This window comes from Sorghum bicolor, chromosome 4 (genome assembly GCF_000003195.3).
Source record: "Sorghum bicolor cultivar BTx623 chromosome 4, Sorghum_bicolor_NCBIv3, whole genome shotgun sequence".
Taxonomy (NCBI): Eukaryota; Viridiplantae; Streptophyta; class Magnoliopsida; order Poales; family Poaceae; genus Sorghum; species Sorghum bicolor.
This window is the reverse complement of record NC_012873.2, coordinates 3,225,360-3,246,920: the sequence shown is the minus strand read 5'-3', so window position 1 is coordinate 3,246,920 and position 21,561 is coordinate 3,225,360. Positions and strand designations below refer to the sequence as shown.

The window sequence follows — 21,561 nt, the reverse complement described above, 5'->3', positions numbered from 1 at the left end:
AGGATAGGGGCGGGCGGTTCAAAGTCCTAGTAGTACTAGTGGTAGAGCTCCAACATGAGAGCAAGTTTAATAATATACCCAACTTGCTGGCTGTAAGGTTTTTTACAGCCTTCTCCCAGCCCACTTGTACAATAGTTAGCTATTCACTATTAATACATGGCCCACTTATCTCTCTCACAAAGTTTCTTGGTTTTTGTGTCTAAGCTGGCTGTAGCTTACAGCCTGCTTCTCCTCTCTCTCCTCTTTTTTCTCCTCCACATCAGCATTAGGCAGCTTACAGCCCACCATAATACTTGCTCTGGGAGCGGGAAGGGGGAAAAGGCACTTGCCGCAGCCCTAGTGCGCCATGGCTAGGGCGGTGGAGAAAAGAAAGATAATGAACAGTAGAGGAGAAAAAAGTCCACGTGTCCCAACACTTTGTTGTTGGATAGATGACCCCATTTATATCTCTACACAATTTATTTGATAGTATATTACATGCTAGGTTATTAGAAGAACAACTATAAGATAAAGCTAACAATGGCAAAATTGAACAAACTAATGTCAAAAACATTAAAATTTATCATAACATATATATATAATGCATAAATACTATTAGATAAGTTATGAAATATATTTTTATAGTATATATATACTCCCTCAATTCTATAACATATGCTCTTTTAGCTTTGGACACATGCGTTGAGTGAGAAAGATGTAGATAGTAAGATAGAGAACAATAAGGAGAGAGAATGTATTGGAAGTATTATGGAACCAAAGGAGACATGTTTAGAGTAATAATAACATTTCCTACAAACTTCATAAAACTTAAAACAATGAATTTAATTGGAATTAGTATTGCATCTTTTTTCAAAAAGAAAAAGTAGCATTATGCTACTCTCCGTGTTTGAGATATATATTTTTTATAAAAAAATTATAATAAGAATATATCTACCTATTTTTAAATCGCATAAACTGTTTTCTACAAATCTGACGAAATTAAGACATTGTGATCTAGACTGAATCACTAGAATTGCATAATTTCTACGATGGGAGGTATGTAGCATCGTCTACGCAGGTTCTGCTTGATACCCCCACATCTTCAGCAAACAGAAGGTACACAGCGACAGGAATGATTCATAACAGTGAATGTAAAAATACTCCAGTAGTGTCTCAGCACCCAGCTAACCCAGGAGCGGCACATAGCCTACTCGCTACAAAAATTCCGAAATGTTGCATACGAGAAAATGAACTTAGAAACCATCCTTCGCCACAATTCGAATAGAACCCGACCTTACCACTCCTCCAAAAGCAGAGAAAAGTTGGCGTATTTTAACAAAAACAGACTTCTTTATCCAGAAACCTTAGCAGCCCATATTATCTAGAGGACATCATCTAGAGAAGGTCAGCGACGTTGGCCGGCAGCTCCTCAATGGTCACGTTGTAGAACCTCTGGATGTCAAACAGCATCCGCTCATCATCGCGGGTGACAAAGTTGATGGCAACACCCTTTCTTCCAAACCGACCACTACGACCAATGCGGTGAAGGTAGTTCTCAGGCTGGGTCGGCAGGTCGTAGTTGATGACAAGTGAGACCTGCTGGACATCAATACCACGGGCAAGCAGGTCAGTGGTGATGAGCACACGGGAGGACCCGGACCTGAACTCCCTCATGATGATGTCCCTGGTGTTCTGGTCCATATCACCGTGTGTGGCTGAGACGGTGTGGTCCCTGCTCCTCATCTTGTCTGTGAGCCAGTCCACCTTGCGGCGGGTGTTCACAAAGATGACACTCTGGGTGATTGCCAGGGTCTCATACAGGTCACATAATGTGTCGAGCTTCCAGTCTTCCTTCTCCACATTGACATAGAATTGCTTGATACCCTCAAGGGTAAGCTCATCTCTCTTGACAAGAATCCTCACAGGCTTGTTCATAAACTTGCGGGTGATCTCTAGGGCCTCTGGGGGCATGGTAGCTGAGAACACACCAACTTGAATCTTCGATGGAAGAAGCTGGAAGATATCATAGATCTGCAGAAGACACAAGTCAGTTCAAGCCTAGCAGCTTATAAGCTATCAACAGATATCTTCCATAATAATTGCAGTAAGAAAAGAATAGTTCAAAACTGGTTCAGGAACATTAGATACCATATCAGCAAGTTGGGTCACAAAAAATAAATTGACTTATTATAGGCATCCCAATACTAGATTTGACATATGCATATCATTATCCTACTAGCCAACGAATGCCATGCATAAATATGGATTAGTTGATAGAAAATTACAGTCTGCAGCACAGCAATTCAAAATAGGGCCTTGTTTAGTTCCCAAAAAAATTTGCAAAACTTTTCAGATTCCCCGTCACATCAATCTATAGACGCATGCATGGAGTATTAAATATAGACGAAAATAAAAACTAATTGCACAGTTTAGTCGAAATTGACGAGACGAATCTTTTAAGCCTAGTTAGTTCATGATTGGATAATATTTGTCAAATACAAACGAAAGTGCTACTATTCCTATTTTGCAAATTTTTTGGAACTAAACAAGGCCTAGGTTGGCTGTAACAGCAATTCAAGAATCAGATTTGTTTTTAATCCAAATTTTTATTTTTACAAGGACACATCAGGTTTAGGCCTTCATTGGTAACACCTAAACATAATGTCACATCACAAACTTAAAAACACAGACCAATTGTACAATTACAGTACCTAAAGTTGCAGCATGACAAGGACAAATAAAAACACAAGCATGGTTGACAATGGCAGTGGAAGTTGTAGACTAACAGAGTGAGAAGCAAACCTGATCCTTGAATCCACGGGAGAGCATCTCATCAGCTTCATCCAGCACAAACATCTTGATGTTGTCAGGGCGGAGAGACTGCCTACGCAACATATCAAACACACGCCCTGGTGTGCCCACAACAACATGCACACCACTGGCAAGAATCCTTTGGTCCTCACGGACAGATGTTCCACCAACACAGGCATGCACTTTGACACCCAAATAGTCCCCAAGAGCACGCATAACCTTCTCAATTTGCTGCGCAAGCTCACGGGTTGGAGCAAGAACCAAGGCCTGGCACTCAACCAATCCATAATCAAGCTGCTGTAAGATTCCAGAACAGAAGGTAGCTGTTTTTCCAGTTCCAGATTGGGCTTGCTGAATCACATCAAGCCCCTTGCAGAAGGGAACAATTCCTCTTTGCTGAATAGCTGATGGCTTCTCAAAACCTGAAGAGTGCAAATGCAAATCAAGTAATGTAATTGTAGAATGGATCAAAACTCACTGAATAAGGGAATGTCAGGAAGTAATTGAAATCATTATATACCATAGGCATAGATGCCTCTCAGAAGGTTCTCTTGTAGCCCCATGTTGTCAAAACTCTCACAAACTTCATCATACGAAGTGAAGAAGTCCTCAGTTCTGTACATTTCAAGCACAGTACAAAAGTTGGTAAATCAAAAGCTACAGAAAATGTGAACAGCTAAACATAGCATCTATTGACTATGCAAGAAATTTATGCAATAGGACTTACAGTATCTCCTGCATTTTCTTGTCATACTGCTTGTCATCAAACTGGGACCCTTCTGGTGCCAATCCTGCCATGGCTGTAATGGAGAAGGTAACCAATAAATTACAAAGTAAGCACACTAGCAATGATAGCCACAAAGGAACACACAGTAAACAAGACATCAATAGCAAACTGGACCACAGAACAAACTTTAAAGACATTTAGTGCTCATGCACATCATAATATATCACACCAGAAGTGACCAAGTTATATCCGAGTTAGACAGAAATAATCACATCAACTTCAAGTAAGCATTCGCTCAAGGAACAAACTTCAATACTGTATCAGTCTGTTCGCTTGAGCTTATCAGCCGAATCTTCCAGCCATTCAGCAGTGTTTTTCTCACAATAAATCAGCCAACAGTGTTCCGTCAACCTAGAAGTTAGGATCATGTCAAATCTTTAATTGACTACAATTGTATACTGTTATATATAACGGCCCCAAAAATGCACGAGTAGTACTCATACATAGTGGTACCAACTAAAAGCCTGAACACAGAGCAAGTACATGCCAACAAAAGACTCTTACTCCCACTACATGTGGATGAAAGACCACACCAACCAACCAAAAGCCTGAACACGAACAAGTACATGCCAACAAAAGACTCCAACTCCCACCTGAACACGAGCAAAGTACATGCCAACAAAAGACTCCAACTCCCATTACATATGGATGAAAGACCAGAGCAACTAACCAAACTGGTTGATGACCTTGGAAAAAGGAGCAATAATTCCATTTTTACATAAGATAATGGACCAGATTGTCAAGCACAGAACAAATAAGCATCAGTTGTAACAAACTAACAGCACCACAAAGCAAACGGAAACTAACAGTAACGCAAGCAAACACATCTGGGACGAGGTTCGCAACACATACAAGGGTGCTGCCCCGCCGAAACTTATCAATCACCCAAAACAGATAATAATCACAGTCAGTATAATAGCAAACCCATGCTGCGTGAAGTAGAGCAACAATAAATCCGTTTCGCCCGATCAAATCCCACAATAAGCATCAGTAACAAACTAACAGTACCCACAAGCAAGCACATCTGGGATGAGGTTCGCAACACAAACAAGGGTGCTGCGAGCGCCGCCCAAACTTGTCAAATCACCCAAAACTGGCAAAACCAGAATCGTGCTAATAACTAACCCATGCTGCCTAGGTAGAGGAACAACAGAATCCGACCAACAAATATTTCTCCCGATCAAATCCCACACACCCGGGCCTCCGCAAACGGCGCGGAGACCTTCCGGGCGACTCCACGCTGGGAACACCCGGCTCCTCGCCCGACCCAGCCCAGATCCGGCCGCAACGCCGGCGGGCAGATCCGAGCGCCCACGAAACAAACCCCGCGGCCAGATCGAGCAACGGGGGGGACGAGCGACGGGACCAGACGAAACACGGCTCAGGCCTCAAGGGCAGCGACGAGACGAGAGACAGATCTGGGGTGGGGCGCAGGGGCACGGGGCGTTACCTGACGAGACGAGCGGTGAGAGCGACGAGGACGACGGAGGGCGCGGCTACGGCGGTGGAAGCGAATCCGAGATCGGCGTCTCGGATTCGATTCGGCTGTGGCGGGGTGAGAAGGGCAGGGCAGGGCAGGGCAGGGGAGGCTGGGCTAGGGAGGGTTTGGGGGGAGGCGGCTTATAAGGGGTTCCGACGGAGGCGGGGCGCGGCTCGACCCGTTCCTCACTTTGCCTCTTCTGCCTCTTGGGCGTCTCGCTCTCGCTCGCGTCGGGGGCCCGGACGTGCGTACGTGCGCCCGGTAGGGTTTCGTTTCGTGCGATTCGTCTCGGCTCTCTCTTGCGGTGGGAGGTGGGCTTGGCTCGTTTTTAAATGGGCCGGTGCGCGTTGCGCTGGGCCTCCTTTTGTCTCCTTTACTCTCGTCTAGGTTTAGGATTTGTTTAGTTCTATTTTTTTTACAACAGAGATATTTTGTTTATATTTAATAAATATTAATCAATTATAAACTATTTACATTTAAAAATTTTCTCTCTTAAATTATAAGTAAACTATATAATTAATTTGTATTTATATTTATATTTATATTTAATGCTCTATACATATATCTAATCAATATGATAATAAATTAAAAGAAAATATAATTTTTTTGAACGAAACAAGGCCCTTTGTTTAGTTTACCCCGAAATCCAAAAAGTTTTTAAGATTCCTTGTCACATTAAATCTTGTGGCACATGCATGAAATATTAAATATAGACGAAAACAAAAACTAATCACACAGTTTGACTGTAAATCGCGAGACGAATCTTTTAACTCTAGTTAGTCTATGATTGCATAATATTTAACACAAACAAAAATGCTAAAATTTTTCGTCTCCTCTTTTCTGGAGACGCAGACTCCCACGCCGCCGCCTTCTCGTTTCCCCGTAGCGGGCACGAATGCACGAGCACGACGGGTCGCGTCACGGCTGGCGTAGCTGTGTGCCGATGACGTGTACTTCCTCCGTTTTTTTTTAAAAAAAGTATCGTTTTAGATTTTTAGACATCTTATTTGATCATCCGTCTTATTCAAAAATTTTATATAAATATTATATATTTTGTTAAGACTTATTTTATTATTAGAGATACTTTACTAATGATTTATTTATTTTATAATTTCCATAAATTTTTTAATAAGACAAACAGTTAAACATGATTTCTAAAAGTCAAAAACATTACTCTTTTCGGGACGAATGGAGTAGACCCGAAGTATGTTTCCTTGGGCCTAAAGGAATCCATCACGCGTACTACTGCTTGTTTATTTCCAAATTTTTTTGCAAAATATAAATAGTAACACTTTCGTTTGTATTTGATAAATATTGTCTAATTATAAACTAACTAGGGTCAAAAGATTCGTCTCGTCAATTTCGACCAAACTGTGCAATTAGTTTTTATTTTCCTTTATATTTAATACTCCATACATGCGTTTAAAGATTCGATGTGACGGGAAATTTGAAAAATTTTGCAAAAATTTTTGGGAACTAAACAAGGCCCTAGTAGACCAGTAGTACCAGGCACCATAAGGAGCTGAGGCCTCGTTTAGTTCCTAAAAATGTTTAAGTGAATGGAGCGTTAAATATAAGTAAAGAAATAGCTAATTGCACAGCTTATCTGTAATTTAACAAATCTTTTAAGCTTAGTTATTTTATAATTGAAAAATAATTATCAAATACAAACGAAAGTGCTACAATACCTAAATTCAAAAAATTTTGTCAAGTCTGAGTCCTTTGCGCGTCCATGACACGTTTTCTGATCTGACGTGGCATTTTTTTTTTCCAATTCATGCTTACCTGAGTTACGGCTGGCCTAGGGCACTCCCATTACGAAACTATCATAGTTTTTATAGATATTAATTGTAGTGTCACATAAACATTTTGCTGATATGGCAAGATAGTTATTGAAGAGAGAGAACAAAAATCATAGAAATCGGGTCTAAGTTAGAAACCATGTCTACACGAGATCTAAGACATAGAGTGATATGATTGGTTGAGAATGGAGAGAGAATAAATGTGATTGGATAAAAAATTATTTCTATAGAAATTATCGATTGAGACCATAATTTTATACATAATGTCTATAGAAATTAATAGGTATAGAAACTATATGTAGTTTTTAGCATTGTGAGTGCTCTTAAGGGTGCTTGCTTTATGTAGCAGCTTGTAAATTTAACCATATTTAATTTAATTTAATTATTTTTACCTAAAAACTATAATTAAAGAAAATAAACCATTTAAAAGTAACTAAAGTTTAGAGGATGTTTAGTTAGCAGCAATTTCAAACCATTTCATCGCGACCGACTGCTTAGATCTTTGGCTGCTATCCTGCCCCTCTATTCCTAGCTTCAATCCCACACCAACCTTTACGATTTGAAATGGAATATAATTCTTGAAATAAAATTCAATTCCACAGAAAACAAAATGGGCCATATGAGGCTTTCAATATGGCTATTATTACAAAAATTTAGAAAAACAAAATGAAAAAAACATGTTACAAATTTCAATAGACTTTCGAACTCTCTGCCTTTTCTGTACTCCAAAACCATCATTCTAGTTCTCCACTTTTGGAGAGACTACATGGCTCTCTAAATACAATATATAATAGCTTTTTTAAAACAATTCACATAAGAGAAAATACGATAATTTATATTAAAGTGTAGAGAACAAAAAATTAATGTCCTTTGGAGACACCAGAGATATACAAAGAAATTTTTTATTCAATGGCTCTCTAAATAGATTTATATAGATTAAATTTGTAAAGCCTCTTACATTGTGTTTGGATCCCATAAATTGAAACTAATATCTAAAAATTTTTCTAAAAATGCTCTTAAGTGACCTGGACGTGCTAGTGAACTTTATATATATCTTTTTAAAGAAATAGTAGGAGCTCTGCCTTTCAATAAAATAGAAGAAAGAGTTTACACACAGGTACCACGCCCCGAACACACGTGTGAAATATCCACAGGATTTATTTGAGACACAACAAGCTCCAAGTGATAAAGTTGATCAGCATCACAGCATGTATGTATATTCGTTAATTCCAAGGACAGGTTCAGATAAGACTGTACAGCCAACAGCCCAGCTCTGCCAAAAACTGCCCTCTACTGTACGACCGGAGAACATTTTATGTTCTTCTACTTCTGTTCCTATGCCTATACCGACTGTCTCAACCATGAGCACGTCCCCTCAACTTCCGAAGGCAGGGTTAGAATGTGATCTGTTGAACTGAATCACCAGGCAGTTGATGCACTATATATATACTACTAAAGTGTAAACAAAAGAGGACCTCAAGGTCAGTTTGATGTACAGAAGGCTGCTACTCCTATAGACACAGAAGACTATAGAACACGAGGGGGATGAAGGCATTGTCCAGCTGTGCAGTGTATGCCTCCAATAATCCGCTCAATGTGACAGCTATCAGAAGTGATAACCAATTCTGTGTTGGAAAGGAAAATATGGTCAGCAAGATGTTATGTGCTTGCTTTGTTGGTTTTGCTGTCAGTAGCTAGCTTAAAAGCAAGAATGAGATCGAACCTGCGAAAGAATGTACCCACTGGAAGCTAAGAGTGACACAAGGATCGAGCAGGCTGCTAGCACTGAAGTTATGCCTGCTGCCGTGCCTTCGATTGTTTTCTCTAACATTTCAGAGAAGATGAAAGTATAAGAGTTCAGAGATCAAGGAGTAGAAAGGCATAACACATAACAAACTGGACTCACTTCCTGTCTTGCTCCATCTTAACACACCATACTTGTACCCTATCATCGATGCCTAGGTAAAATAAAACAGAAATAATTCATCACATGGGTCAAATCAAAGATAATCTGTAGTAATTAACAGATCACACAGATTAGACACAGAACTTACCATGGTATCACCTATCCCCAAGCTGAGAATTCCAGCAAAAGGGGCAAGTGGTCGATCATTTAATCCAGATGACATCCATTTGGGAAGTGCACAGCCCAGTAAGAGTGAAAAATGGCTGAATACACCAATAATATAAGGTTTTCAACCACAGAACGTGACAAGAGGTAAGATATGAAATGAGGAAAATGAAGCCCATTAAAGCACACCTACCTGACAATAAGAATCTCAGAATCACGATGATCAGTAAAGGCGTTCATAAACTGATGCACAACATGTCCAAGAGGGTATATTTCCCAAATCTGAGATGATTAAACATTTTGTGGGGGCAAATCAGTGATGGGTTACTCAAATTAAATGGGTGAAAAGAACTTGGGAAGACAAAAGAATAGGTCTCTTACTCGTATCATCTCCAATGTCAAGAAAACTGCAAATGCTGCACCAAATGCCAAGTCCAAGAAAGCAGGCTGCAAAACATGAATAGTTTTCCAGACAAAAATACTTAGTAATTCTGATGGAAATTGAACCTTGTTTTAGGACTGATGGAAATCAAACCTAAAAACGCACAAACAACCTGAAATATAACTGCAGGAGAGAAAATGAGAACAGCGACAAGATGATAATACTTGCGCAAAAGAATCCTCTCTGTCTTGCTTTGCTTTGATATACTGTAGAACCTTCTAACTGATACATATATTACACATATCCAGTATGCACATAAAGCAAGTCGTTCATGTGCATCAGTGAACATATAGTTAATAATCCTGTGAAAAAATGAAGCATTAAGCAAACATAAGTCAACGTCTTATAAGATTTTACAAGCAATAACATCTCACAAAGTATAAATAGTCCATCCCAAAAATGCTGTCCAGCTACCCTATTCAACATTGACAGTGCAGGTATAAGATGAAGAACATAATAACTTTTCTCTCAATTATTCATAGACAATATATTTTGAAATGAGGAATCCCAATAACCAAACAACTGTATTTAAACAGAAGGGATATTCAATTTAAGGGTGTCAAATTAAATGATGTGTATTGACTAACAAGTGCATGGCCGTGTGCATGCTTTCTAGGCTCTTCTCGTGAAAAGGTGAACTGCGATGCCTACCAAACAAAAGGGTGTACTTTGAGGCCTTGGACAAGGTGTGTCCATGATGGTAGTAAAAACATCAATACCACCACCAACGAGATATAGAATACAGCAGAACCAATTCTTTTTCCTGTATGATCCTCAGCTTCTTGCGTTTGTTGTTTTCCCTCCATTGTACAGTAATCCCAAACTTGAAGAGAACTCTTGTATAGTAATGGAAGTAGAAAAAGGCCAAGTAAAATCCCCTGCCAAAATAAAAGCGAATAAGCATAAATGTGCAATGAACCTCATGCCAGACAATCAAAAGCAACTCTACCTGAATAATTGCGGTCATATCGCTTCTAGTTCCAGGCGTGTGAATGAATACTTTTGATGACATGGAGAACTCCATCTGCCATCACAAATGCAAGCAAAATAATTAAGTAAATAAATAATCATCTTTGCCACTGGTTGTAGAATAAATCATACCTTTGAAAGTGTATGTCCCAACATATCACCAAAGTAGAGAATAAGACCACTTGACACCAGAAGCGCCTCCCCTGAAATATACAAAAGCGTCAATAAATGAGGGGGAAAACGAAATAAGTCCAAGTCAAGGTAAATGATAAATAGACTGATAGATTACAGAAACAACGGAGGACCAAAAGGTAAATGATAAATACACTTGACACTAGACTTGTATATAAGATATATAAAGATATGGATTTCTACTAGCATATGAAACCAGACATAATAAAAAAGAAGAGAAATAAAGATCTAGTTACATCTTAGATTTTAGTTACAAACCAAAAGATGCGCATGAGGGGAACTTCTCTAGAATATGTTTGAGTAAGATCACAGCAGCCGCTCCATGACAGAGCATATACACCATATTGGTCATTACCATCAGGCCTACAATAAATCCAGCACGTAGGTCAGTTCGAGAACTTCCTTGGATATGCAGTATGCTGAACCTAAATTACATTTAAATGCAGATTACACATGTGTGTTACCTCCATCAGTCTTCAGTAGAAAGGATAAAAAGAATGTCATGAGATATAAAACTATCAACAATGAGCCGTACTCCAAATGTTTAGAAATCCCATTGCTGGGAGATGTCCGTAGATGCCAAAGGAATAAAGCTAGCACACTGAGACAGCTGATTGATGCTGCCCAGTACTGCATTTCCAGGTATGCAAATTCTGGAAATGGAAACATAATGTAATTAGCAAATTGTGTCCATGGCAACTGAATAGACAACAAATACAACTTAGAAACCCTTTGAATTGTTAAATTTGAATGTGGAATTGAGACAGATCTTCATTTAATAGCCAACACAATCAAGACAAAAAAATTAGAAGCACACCTTTAGGTCCATTAGGATCAGTTGGTAGGAGCCTCGACAGTTGAATTAACCGAGAAAGCATGACGCTTGGAAGAGTAGTGGCGCCAAGAAGTATGCCTGACGAAGCACCTGGCCTGTAGCACACAATACATCATTGTAATGGCTTTCCTTTTTTATTTGTCTTGCTAGAAGCACAGATAAGAGCATTTGTCGAGTATAAACTACATAGCAAGCATAATGCACAAGAGGGGAACTAATAGTTTAGCGACTACAGTAGAGTACAGGCGGTGTAGGCCCAAGAGAGCATGCAAGTGGTCTTGGACATCATAGAATCCCAATTAATATGAAAGAAGAGAGCTCCTAAGCCTAACCTTCACATTCCTGTCAACTGAATAGTTATTAGACACTGGGCATATGTAAACCGCATTTCAGTGCCATGGAGCGAATCACAATTACTGTCAAAGCCAAAAACTCGACTGGACACGGAGTGAGCCCTTACGTCTGCATCTCAATCTCCAGCGCATCAAGTAATGCAATACTTGTTTCCCAATTTTAACGCATGCATTGCAGCCCACACGATGAAGCAGCCTGGATTTGATCATCATTCGCAGGAATCAGCCTTCAGGTTTCCCACTCCACCAGGAGCTTTGCAGGACAATCACTACCATTCATCACTTAAAAATAAGGAGCTCGTACACCCCTAGCCTTCGTTGGAGAGCTTCACTTCAATTTACACCGCGGCGCAAGCGCAATACGACGCCCCGGGATCCCCACGAAACCGAATCCCGGAGACTCCCGACCCAATTGAACGGCGATAAGGGAGACAGACAGCACGAACGAGAGAGGTAGGGGAGAAGGACGAGGGGCGCAGCCTGCCCGCCCGTACCTGGTCCGGAAGCGGCGGAGCGGGGCGGAGCCGTCCACGGCGAGCTCGACGGCGAGGGCGGCCGCCACGAGGATCGCGAGCGGCGCGGCGAGGTGCGCCGGTGCCGCGAGCGCCACGCGGGCCGCGAAGAGGAAGACCACGAGGCGCTCGCCGGTGAGCAGCGCCGCCGCCGGCGACGGGGACGCGGAGGCGGTGGCGCGCGCGAACCCGGCCATGGGCACTTGGGCAGGCAGGCAGGCAGGGCTTGGTCGGCCCGTTACGCCAACGCGTGCGTCGGGCGGGTGGGTTTGGTCCGGTCTGGTGCGGGCGCCGAGTGCGTGGGGGTTGATGCTGGGCGCGGTCAAAGTTGGTGAACGACTGCAGGCCAACGCGTCCCGACCATGGCTCGTATCATACGCCAGGAAATTCGTAATCTTCTTCGAAATGTATGTTTTTTATGCAAGGTTTTTTCCTCGGTAATAAATTTGAATTTCAGCATGGACGGACAGGGCTACCGGTTTCAGCATTCTGTACATCTATTCTGCCAGTACCGTGTATGGTACATTGAATTTTGTTTGCGATCATCGTGCATACGACAGACACTACTCCATTGTCCTACTATTATAAATTTATTATAATAGTAATGAATAATATAATTAGTTAAAGTTAAAAAAACTGACTTTTCGAAAGCAAAAATGACTTTTATCCTGGGACAGAAAGAGTAATTTTCTTAACTCAATTCTGAATTTGTGCCAAAACAAATCATAAAATTCACGTGTTGCATGTCGCCAGCGAGAAAATTACGACAGAAACGACCAAAGCCCCGCCGCCGGCCGTTTTCCATTACATCCCGATTCCCGTGGGCAGGAGAGCACATTCCAGAGCATATCTCGCTCGGCAATCGGTGCTGCAATGCATGCCCACCATCCTCCGATGCCCCATCTACAACGAAATGAAATTCATTCCACCCTACTGGTATCTGGACACAGACGTGATAACGAATGCAAATTATTTGTAAAATCCGATGCTACGAACTCCAATCGCATCGTCCGTCTTGTCAAAGTTTACATGTTGACTATCACAAATAAAATGACAAGGAGAACATATAAGGTATTAAGGTACACTAACATATAACATGCATATCAACCCAGAGCGACGATATGCTCCTCAGAGCTATTCGATCAGTGATCAAGACACGGTACATGAGCAGGAAACCATATACATGCCAAGCAACTTTCCAGTTATTATAATAGACACATGTGCGAGCCATCTCAGGAATCAAGGTCAGGTCACAGAGGAGCTTGCAATCTCCATAGTCCACACCACATTTTATAACATCCACGGCTAATACAAAGATTAATAACACAGTAACTGCCCAACGTCTAATATTCATAAAAGGAAAACCACATGCTAGGATTGTCATTTCTCCTTCAAACCATAGGATCATGATGGATGATTAATTAGCAGGTTCTTTGAAGTGAACTAAACATGCTGCAGCCTCGGGATTGATCAGTGCAACTCCTCAGCAGCTTCAATACAAAGTACCCTGAAAACAATACAAATGGTTAGTAGATCAGATTATGATAGCAATTTTGAGTTGCATTACAGTAAACCAGAATAAAAATTTCCTAAACATTGCACCCCCTTCATAAGGAACAATCCTGCAAATACAAAAACAGATGCAACTTCAATTACATGCATCACATGAGGGCCACCAAGTAACTTGAATTCAAGCTATAACTCAAATACCACCCAGTTCAAGCTTCACAAGAATATGGATGAAGATACATGGACATGTACATCCAGCCTGTCAATGCGTTTACATATCAGATTCTTCCTTCGCAGAGAGAACAAACAAGAAAATACAAAAGCAAAAATAAACATAATACAGATAAACTAGTACTTGATAATGCATGCTCTTATGGTAACATGTGCCCAACTTGCTGACAATAGTCAAGCGCCACAAGTGTGTTTGTGATGCAAATATCTAGATAGCATTGCCATTAGTTCCAAAGAAAAATGAATGACGCGCCTTACGAATAGCTGGGCCAAAATTGCTATTAGTGTTTTAAGTCATCACAGCAATAATCACCCCAAGGTCTAACACCACAAATAAAGTATTACCATATGGCGCCTGGGTACCCAATAATATTCAGCACCTCAGTGACTGGTTTTTCTCCTTTTCTCTCTCTATTACTCGGACAAAAGCGACGATGGAGAGGGTTGGGCAGGAACGACAGCTCAAGAGCACCAGCCGTCAGGGTTACTGCTTGGGATTAATTCAGGCAAGAGCGATGGCTCGGACACCAGGCTACGGGAGCTGCTGCTCGGGTAGGAGTGAAGGCTTCTCCTATCACACATGGCCTCAATTTATCCTGGTGCTCTTCTACATGCTCTTGATTCTTTTTTTTTCGCTATCGTTATTGGAGATTAAAGAATCAAATCCAACTTTCCTGTAGTCAAATGTATGCATTTTAGTGTATGGCCCAAGGAGTTCTGGGTTTTTTCAGTTTCCAGCAGCTGTTTTTTTTTTCTTTTCTTTGTGTGGATTATTCCAGATGCAACTATTTGTACCTCCATCTATGCTCTAAGTGCCTGCACTTCTATTCCGGATTCAACTATGTATTCCGAGCACAATTTGTAAAAAAACAAAAAAGTACTAAATTGTGGACACAATAAGAAACCATAAACCAAATGGCAGCAAACTACCCTACTATTCCTGATTCCACTATCAGACCATCTTGAATTGGAATTATAATGATTTTAAGGAAAAAAACAAGGTTTAAAGAATTTCGGAGATATCTCCATCAATGCCAAATATCATTTTGAATATGGGTCAGAAATTGGCGTGTACCAAACATGATAAATTATATACTGGAGATCAGCTTGTATTTATGCTTCTTTCTTATTTGTGCTAATGCTTTTACAAAAAAAAAAGAACTCAAGTTCCAAGAGAGTGTTCAGGTAGATTTGTATATTTAGTGCATTGTTAAATAAGTAACCTGTTCTTCACATCAGGCACTGGTCATAGATAATTAAGATTTCTACAGTACAACAAATATTGTTTCTGTGTCTGATCCGAAGTCCTTCTTACCAAAATTTATCCTGAGCAATGAAACCTCCATTTTTTACAACCATAATTATTTTTCCTTTCCATCCACAATTCCTTATGTCCAATGTTATAGTAACCATAAACATTTATTTCAAAACCACAATTATTGTTTCCTCTACAATCTGCAAATCTGTATGCCTAACTTTTTCACTAATCATCAAAGTTCATTGAAGAATTAAGAAATCACTTAAAGCATATCAGTAAACTAAAACAATACCATGAGGTTGGTTACTAGAATAGAAAAGTCATTTACGCAGGTAGAATTAAGCTGCATGATCTGGATACAGAAAATAGACTGAAAGCAGTTTTAAATCATTGTAGACAAAGTTGAGAGTAAGCAAGACTCACATTAATCAGACGAACATTGCCAGCTCTGGACGGCTGAAGATATTATCCCCATCGTCTTCCAGGGCAGGATAAGAAGCAACAAGCGCATCCTGCGCACCAATGTACAGAGAGTTGTATATCTTCCAATACACTTCACGTACTTTCCTTGCTGGGTGGAAGAGACCTTGCAGGCAATAATTCAAAATCACAGCTGCACCAAGTGCGACCCTCATCCCCTCAATTGCCTCCATCACAGCATTTATAACGTGGGGAGAAGTCTCAAATATGTTGGGCCAAACATAGTTAAGCAGATGAACAAGAGCATCCTCACAACCCAAGCCAGCAACGCCTAGAGCCATGTGCTTAACAGCAGATGCAGCAGTCTGCCGATGAACCAGATCTCTATCCATTAAAGCATCTTCAAGTAAGGGAGTGACAGCATATATGTAATCTTTGCCCATCTCACCAATATACTCAAAGAGGAAAGAGAGTGACTTCAGAACACCATTTTGCACATTGAGCTCTGGGACCCGGTACTCATTCATAAGGGCAGGCAAAACTGTAAAAGGTGAGCAAGTTTCAGCAACTATGGCAATTGCTACAGTTGTGCAAACACGGTTCTGTCGCTCCTGCACCTTCAAGTTATTCAACAGGGTGGCCAACACGTCCTGTGGCCCTATAGCCTTTGCAATATAACCAAATGTGTTCACAGTGGCTCTCCTAATACCCTTCTTATGAGCCTTCAACATTTCGAGCAGCTCAAAACAAATCCTCATCCACTCCCTTGCTGGCACGAATTCTGCTCCACGATCAGCAATCCTACCAACAAGATCAATGCAGTTCTCTTGGACCTTCTCATGCCTGTTCTTCAAGATGGGTGTCAGACGAGGAAGAAGATCCTTGATTGGAGGAGTCATTTTAGTCATACCAATGACATTAACGATAGCCTTCAAGGCTCCAAGAATTGAACCCAGCACCTCAGGATACTCCTCTCCTAAGTACTCATACAGCACAACACCCAAGTGACCCATAAGCTGCTCCTCCTGGCACTGCTTCATGACAATGGCAATCCTGGAGATTAGATCAGCAGCTTGCTGCCTAACTTTTGCACTCTTGTTGTTCAATCGCCACTTGATGGTACCACAAATCTGAGGAAGGTAAGGCTTAACTCTCTGTCCAAGTGCATTAACCACAGCTCCAAAACCATTAAGCATAACATTTGCATCATCACTAGTCTGCTCTTGGAAAGCATACAAGATACCATCAATAAGCAGCTCCTCTAGACGAGCATCAATATCTGAAGCACCCAAGTTGGCCACGACCTTCTCAATTGTTTCCATCACCATTCTTCTGTAAGGCTCGCTCTCATCTTTCAGATCCTCAACAATCCTCCCAACGATATCAGCAACTCCAACCTTGTTTGCCATCTCCACTGTAGTTTCCACAAGCTGCTTATAGTTCCTACGATCTAGAGCCATTCTCCTCACCCAGAAGTGCTTGAAGAAATCTGGAAGGATGTCATTCCGGATATAATCAGCCTCCACACCCTCTGTACTGACACACTGTTTCACAACCTTGAGAACAATCTTCTTCATTTCTTCATCTGGAGACTGGAACTCCCTAATGAGGACCTGCATCACCTCCTTTGTGTAGTAACTAGCATACAGAGCATCCATAAGAGGGATGATGAAACCAATGGCCTTCAGGAAGGCAGCAAGGACCTTCCCGCGGTGAGATCTGATACCCTTCCACAAAGGCTTCAACACAGTATCAAAACTTTCAATACCATATGGTGCAGCAGCCTCAGCGAGTGCAGCGAGAGAGAGGGCAGTAATTGTACGGACTTTCTGGTTTTCATCGCTTAAACCATGCTCAATGATCTCAACTAAAGACTTGAGATGTGGCAAAACAGCACAGCCCATGAGAATAGCAATTTGCTGAACAATTTTGATGCCAGTGTGCCTAGCCTGCCACGATTTCTTACTCTGACAGACAGCCTTCAAGAATGGCAAAAGTGCAGGGATGCCCAAAGCAGAAGCCACCACACTGAACGCCCTAGCAGTGGTGTTTCTCACATACTCATCAATGTTATCAATGTCCGGTCGCATGGCAGCAATCATAGTAGCAAGCCCAGCTGCTTTGCTAAGATTTGAGATGATCTCCCTGCCTTCAACACGAGCATAGTAGTCCTCATCAATCAACAATGGTTCAATAACCACAAGAATCTTGTGCACAAAAGGACGGACCAGCTCATCCAGCTTGTAGAGTACCCTATCAATGACCTTCACCAGAAGATGCCTCTCCTGGTCCTCCAGTGTTGGCTGCATGAGTAAGGGCAGGATTTTGTTGAACAGTGGTCCAGCACCGAATTCCCGTGCTTTGTCTGTCAGTTGCCGAAGTGCTGTTTTACGCTGTGGGGGTGTGCCATTCTTCACTTTGAGTAGCAGTTTCATGATTTTCCTCTCCTTCTGCTCCTCTGGTGATAGCTGCTCCTCCTCTTCCTCATTCAGCAAAGTTCCAAAGTACTGGTAATCCTCTGGCTTCATGAGCGGTAATCCACCAGGCAGCTCCTTGGGCACATCAAATTGCTGCCCACGATTCTCCTCTGGAATAGCATAAAGTGGTGTCCCCAGAGGTGTTGGTGTCGCAAGGAGCTTCCTTGCTGGAGTCCTGATGGGCTGGTAGGAAGCCGGGGGCTCAAGAATCTTGTACCCCTCCTGCGGGAACATGGCATCTAGCTCCTCGTCGGTGAGAGGCCTGTTCCTCTCCTCAATGTCCCGCTCCCACCGCATGAGCTGGTACTGCTCCGGAGTAATCGGTCCACGAGCAATCTGGCTAGGAGTTGGTGTGGCAAGGTTCTCCGCACCAAATGGCGTCGGACCAGGAGTATAACCAGCAGGTGTTGCAGCACCAAGACCACCAGGAGTTGCACTCCCCATACTCGCTGGCGTCTCATCCCACCTTGATCTCTGCTTCTTACCAGGGGTTGGCGTGACACCACCAGGCAGCTTTGGAGTCGCATCCCAAGCCCCAGAAGGAGTAGCCCCAGGGGTGGCGCCACCAGCTGCAGGCGTCGCATCAGCATCAGCCATCCTCCCTGGAGTCGGTGTCTCATCCCATCTGTTCCTTCTCACTGAGGGTGTGGCGTCTCCAACACGTCCAGGGGTGGCATCCCAACGCCCAATCCCAGGAGTCGCATCAGGGGCATCCCAGTCTGAGGATGTCTTCGCCTTCTTGGCACCGGCAGCAGCATCGCTGTCCTGCGACTGATCCCACCTGTTGCGCCGCTTTGTGGTGGCGGCCGGCTGCTCAGGCGCAGCAGCCTTCCTCTCCTTCTCCTTCTCCTCCTCTTCCTTCTTCTTCTTGGCAATCTCCCTGAGCAGGTCCTCCTTCTTCTTCTGCAGTGCTGCATCGCGCATGACGTCGGCGTAGGTCCGCACCGAGGGGTCCGGTGTGGCCTCCCCGGCGGCGAACGGGTCATGGCGCTCCGGCGAGATGATCTGGTTGAGGCGGCGGCGGCGGTAGTCGTCCTCGCGGTCGATGATGCGCTGGGACCTCTTGGGCAGCCCGTCGTCGCCGTCGGCCGACCGCGGGATGTCGGCTGCGGCGATGGCGTGGCCCGTGTACGTCGCGAGGCGGCGTGGCGCGGGGTTGGCGGTCTCCGTGTCGTCCTCCGCGGCGTCGTCCTCGGAGGCCGGGATGGAGGTGTCGTAGCCCGCGAAGCGGTTCGGGTCGGCGCCCCCGCCCCCGTAGAGGTCGGTGTCGAAGGTGACGGAGGAGACGGCCATGGGCGCGCCGGCCGCCAGCGCCTCCTCCATCTTGCGCCGCTCCTCCTGCGTGCGCGCGAGGTCCGCGTCGATCGAGTCCATGGCGGCGGCGGCGCGGGAGAGAGCGGGTAGGGTTTGCTTTGGTGGACGAGAGAGAAGATACGATGCGAGAATGGGGAAGGGGGCTAGCTAGTTGCTAGCGGGAGACGCCCTTCCCATGTGGTATCTGCGATCTCGTCCGTTGATTGGTCGGTATCTGCGATCCGGACCGTTCATTTGTGGTACAAGCAACCGACTTCTCCAAAGTCCAAACAAAGCCGAGTCGCATCCAATCGATCCCCAATCCGTTCAGGCCTCCCCGATCTCGCCGTCACCGCCCTCCACTCCGGCCGCCGCCGCCGCCGCCGCTCTCCATCATAAACAATCCACCCCTCGTCGCCTCGCGTCCGTCTCCTGGACCAACGTACTCCCCCCTTCTCCTACTTGTAATTCCCCTCCTTCTGCTTGTGCGGCAGGGGCCTCTTCCGCGCGGATGGGGAAGCACGAGTTCCTGACGCCGAAGGCGATCGCGAACCGGATCAAGGCAAAGGGGCTGCAGAAGCTGCGGTGGTACTGCCAGATGTGCCAGAAGCAGTGCCGCGACGAGAACGGGTTCAAGTGCCACTGCATGTCGGAGTCGCACCAGCGGCAGATGCAGGTGTTCGGCATGGCGCCCGACCGCGTCGTCGAGGGCTTCTCCGAGGAGTTCCTCGAGTCCTTCCTCTCCCTCATCCGCCGCGCGCACCGCCACTCCCGCGTCGCCGCCACCGTCGTCTACAACGAGTACATCGCGGACCGTCACCACGTCCACATGAACTCCACGCGCTGGGCCACGCTCACCGAGTTCGTCAAGTTCCTTGGGCGCGAGGGGTACTGCAAGGTCGAGGACACGCCCAAGGGGTGGTTCATGACCTACATCGACCGTGACTCAGAGAAGGCCGTCAAGGACCGCCTCAAGCGCAAGAGGATCAAGTCAGACATGGCTGAGGACGAGCGCCAGGAGCGCATGATCGCCCGCCAGATTGAGCGTGCACACAAGTCCTTAGCCAAACCCGATGATGGTGATGCTGCCGAGGGCGAGCCTGAGTCCGGCAGTGAAGAAGAGTATTCAGGCTCAGACGATGATGGGGAGGAGCGTGAGGATGGCTCAAAAGAGGCAAGCAAGGCAACAGGGAAGATTGCAATTGCGCTTCAGAAGGCTGTGCCAGGGCCCAAGGTTAATCCTTTTGAGGATAAGCCGAAGGTGAAATTTGGTTTCGACGAGGATGACACAGGTACCGGAGAGAAAAAGGATGAGGCGGCCAAGAACAAGGGAAAGGATGTGAAGGCAACAGAGGCAAGGAGGTCAGCATTGGATGACCTGATGAAGGAGGAGGAGAAGGCCAAGGAGAGGAGCAATAGGAAGGACTACTGGCTGTGCCCTGGGATTGTGGTCAAGGTGATGAGCAAGACATTGGCAGAGAAGGGATACTACAAGCAGAAAGGGGTGGTGAAGAAAGTTATCGATAAATATGTTGGGGAGATTGAGATGTTGGAGAGCAAGCATGTTCTCAGGGTTGACCAAGATGAGCTTGAGACCGTGATCCCTCAGATTGGTGGACTGGTGCGGATTGTGAATGGGGCTTATCGGGGGTCAAATGCCAGGTTGCTCTCAGTGGACACTGCAAAATTCAGTGCAAAAGTGCAGGTTGAGAAAGGCCTCTATGATGGGAAGGTTCTTAGGGCTGTCGAATACGAGGACATTTGCAAGATATCCTCATGATATACAACGTGATTCATCCCATTTTCCTGGATCATCACTGAAAGCAAACAAGCGCTATGCGATCCAGTGTACTAGCTGTGCCAATTAGATGTGTTTGTGCTTGCTGTTGCTCGTGCATATCTTCTGTGGAAGCAGTTTTCAATATGCTGATGTTTCTGTTTCACTGTAACTGCTGAAAGGCTATCTGTGAGAAAATGGTGTCTATGTTTGCTTTTTACTAGACCAGGATAACCGTATTGACAATTTTGTAATATTTGGTTAACTTCTATATTTCTGTTTCTATTTAATCTTTTACCAGCCGTTTTCTTGGTAGTTTCAGCATTACTTGTCAATCAGTTCTTTTGATGATGTTATCATATT

At 43.9% G+C, this 21,561-nt stretch overlaps 4 protein-coding genes across 8 annotated transcripts; 1 reads left to right on the top strand and 3 right to left on the bottom strand.

Moving 5' to 3' along the window:
- On the bottom strand, positions 1,097-5,187 carry LOC8073377 (eukaryotic initiation factor 4A). Of its 3 annotated transcripts, XM_021459374.1 has the most exons (6): positions 5,028-5,182; positions 3,790-3,928; positions 3,518-3,590; positions 3,311-3,405; positions 2,782-3,212; positions 1,097-2,010 (listed from the first exon to the last, which is right to left on the bottom strand). In XM_021459374.1, exons 3-6 carry the CDS (start codon positions 3,586-3,588, stop codon positions 1,375-1,377), a joined length of 1,233 nt encoding a protein of 410 aa, XP_021315049.1. In that variant the 5' UTR covers positions 3,589-3,590; positions 3,790-3,928; positions 5,028-5,182; the 3' UTR covers positions 1,097-1,374. The 3 variants fall into 3 exon arrangements, with proteins under 3 accessions (XP_021315049.1, XP_002451536.1, XP_021315050.1); XM_002451491.2 differs by lacking the exon at positions 3,790-3,928 and having other exon boundaries at positions 5,028-5,187; XM_021459375.1 differs by lacking the exon at positions 5,028-5,182 and having other exon boundaries at positions 3,826-3,849.
- Positions 8,000-10,896, bottom strand: LOC8073376 (dolichol kinase EVAN). The gene is made up of 11 exons (XM_002451490.2): positions 10,770-10,896; positions 10,474-10,544; positions 10,322-10,396; positions 10,024-10,250; positions 9,485-9,674; positions 9,312-9,377; positions 9,124-9,212; positions 8,914-9,028; positions 8,766-8,817; positions 8,583-8,683; positions 8,000-8,484 (listed from the first exon to the last, which is right to left on the bottom strand). Exons 2-11 carry the CDS (start codon positions 10,495-10,497, stop codon positions 8,371-8,373), a joined length of 1,053 nt encoding a protein of 350 aa, XP_002451535.1. The 5' UTR covers positions 10,498-10,544; positions 10,770-10,896; the 3' UTR covers positions 8,000-8,370.
- Positions 13,398-19,591, bottom strand: LOC8069963 (splicing factor 3B subunit 1). 3 transcript variants are annotated; one of them, XR_002452260.1, is made up of 3 exons: positions 15,655-19,591; positions 13,890-14,001; positions 13,398-13,740 (listed from the first exon to the last, which is right to left on the bottom strand). XR_002452260.1 is itself a non-coding variant. In XM_002451489.2 (2 exons), exon 1 carries the CDS (start codon positions 19,500-19,502, stop codon positions 15,660-15,662), a length of 3,843 nt encoding a protein of 1,280 aa, XP_002451534.1. In that variant the 5' UTR covers positions 19,503-19,591; the 3' UTR covers positions 13,398-13,740; positions 15,655-15,659. The 3 variants fall into 3 exon arrangements, 1 of the variants encoding a protein (XP_002451534.1); XR_002452261.1 differs by having other exon boundaries at positions 13,398-13,855; positions 13,944-14,001; XM_002451489.2 differs by lacking the exon at positions 13,890-14,001.
- On the top strand, positions 19,718-21,498 carry LOC8073375 (KIN17-like protein). Its single transcript, XM_002453248.2, has one exon. The coding sequence runs from the start codon at positions 19,933-19,935 to the stop codon at positions 21,199-21,201; it is 1,269 nt and encodes a 422-aa protein (XP_002453293.1). The 5' UTR covers positions 19,718-19,932; the 3' UTR covers positions 21,202-21,498.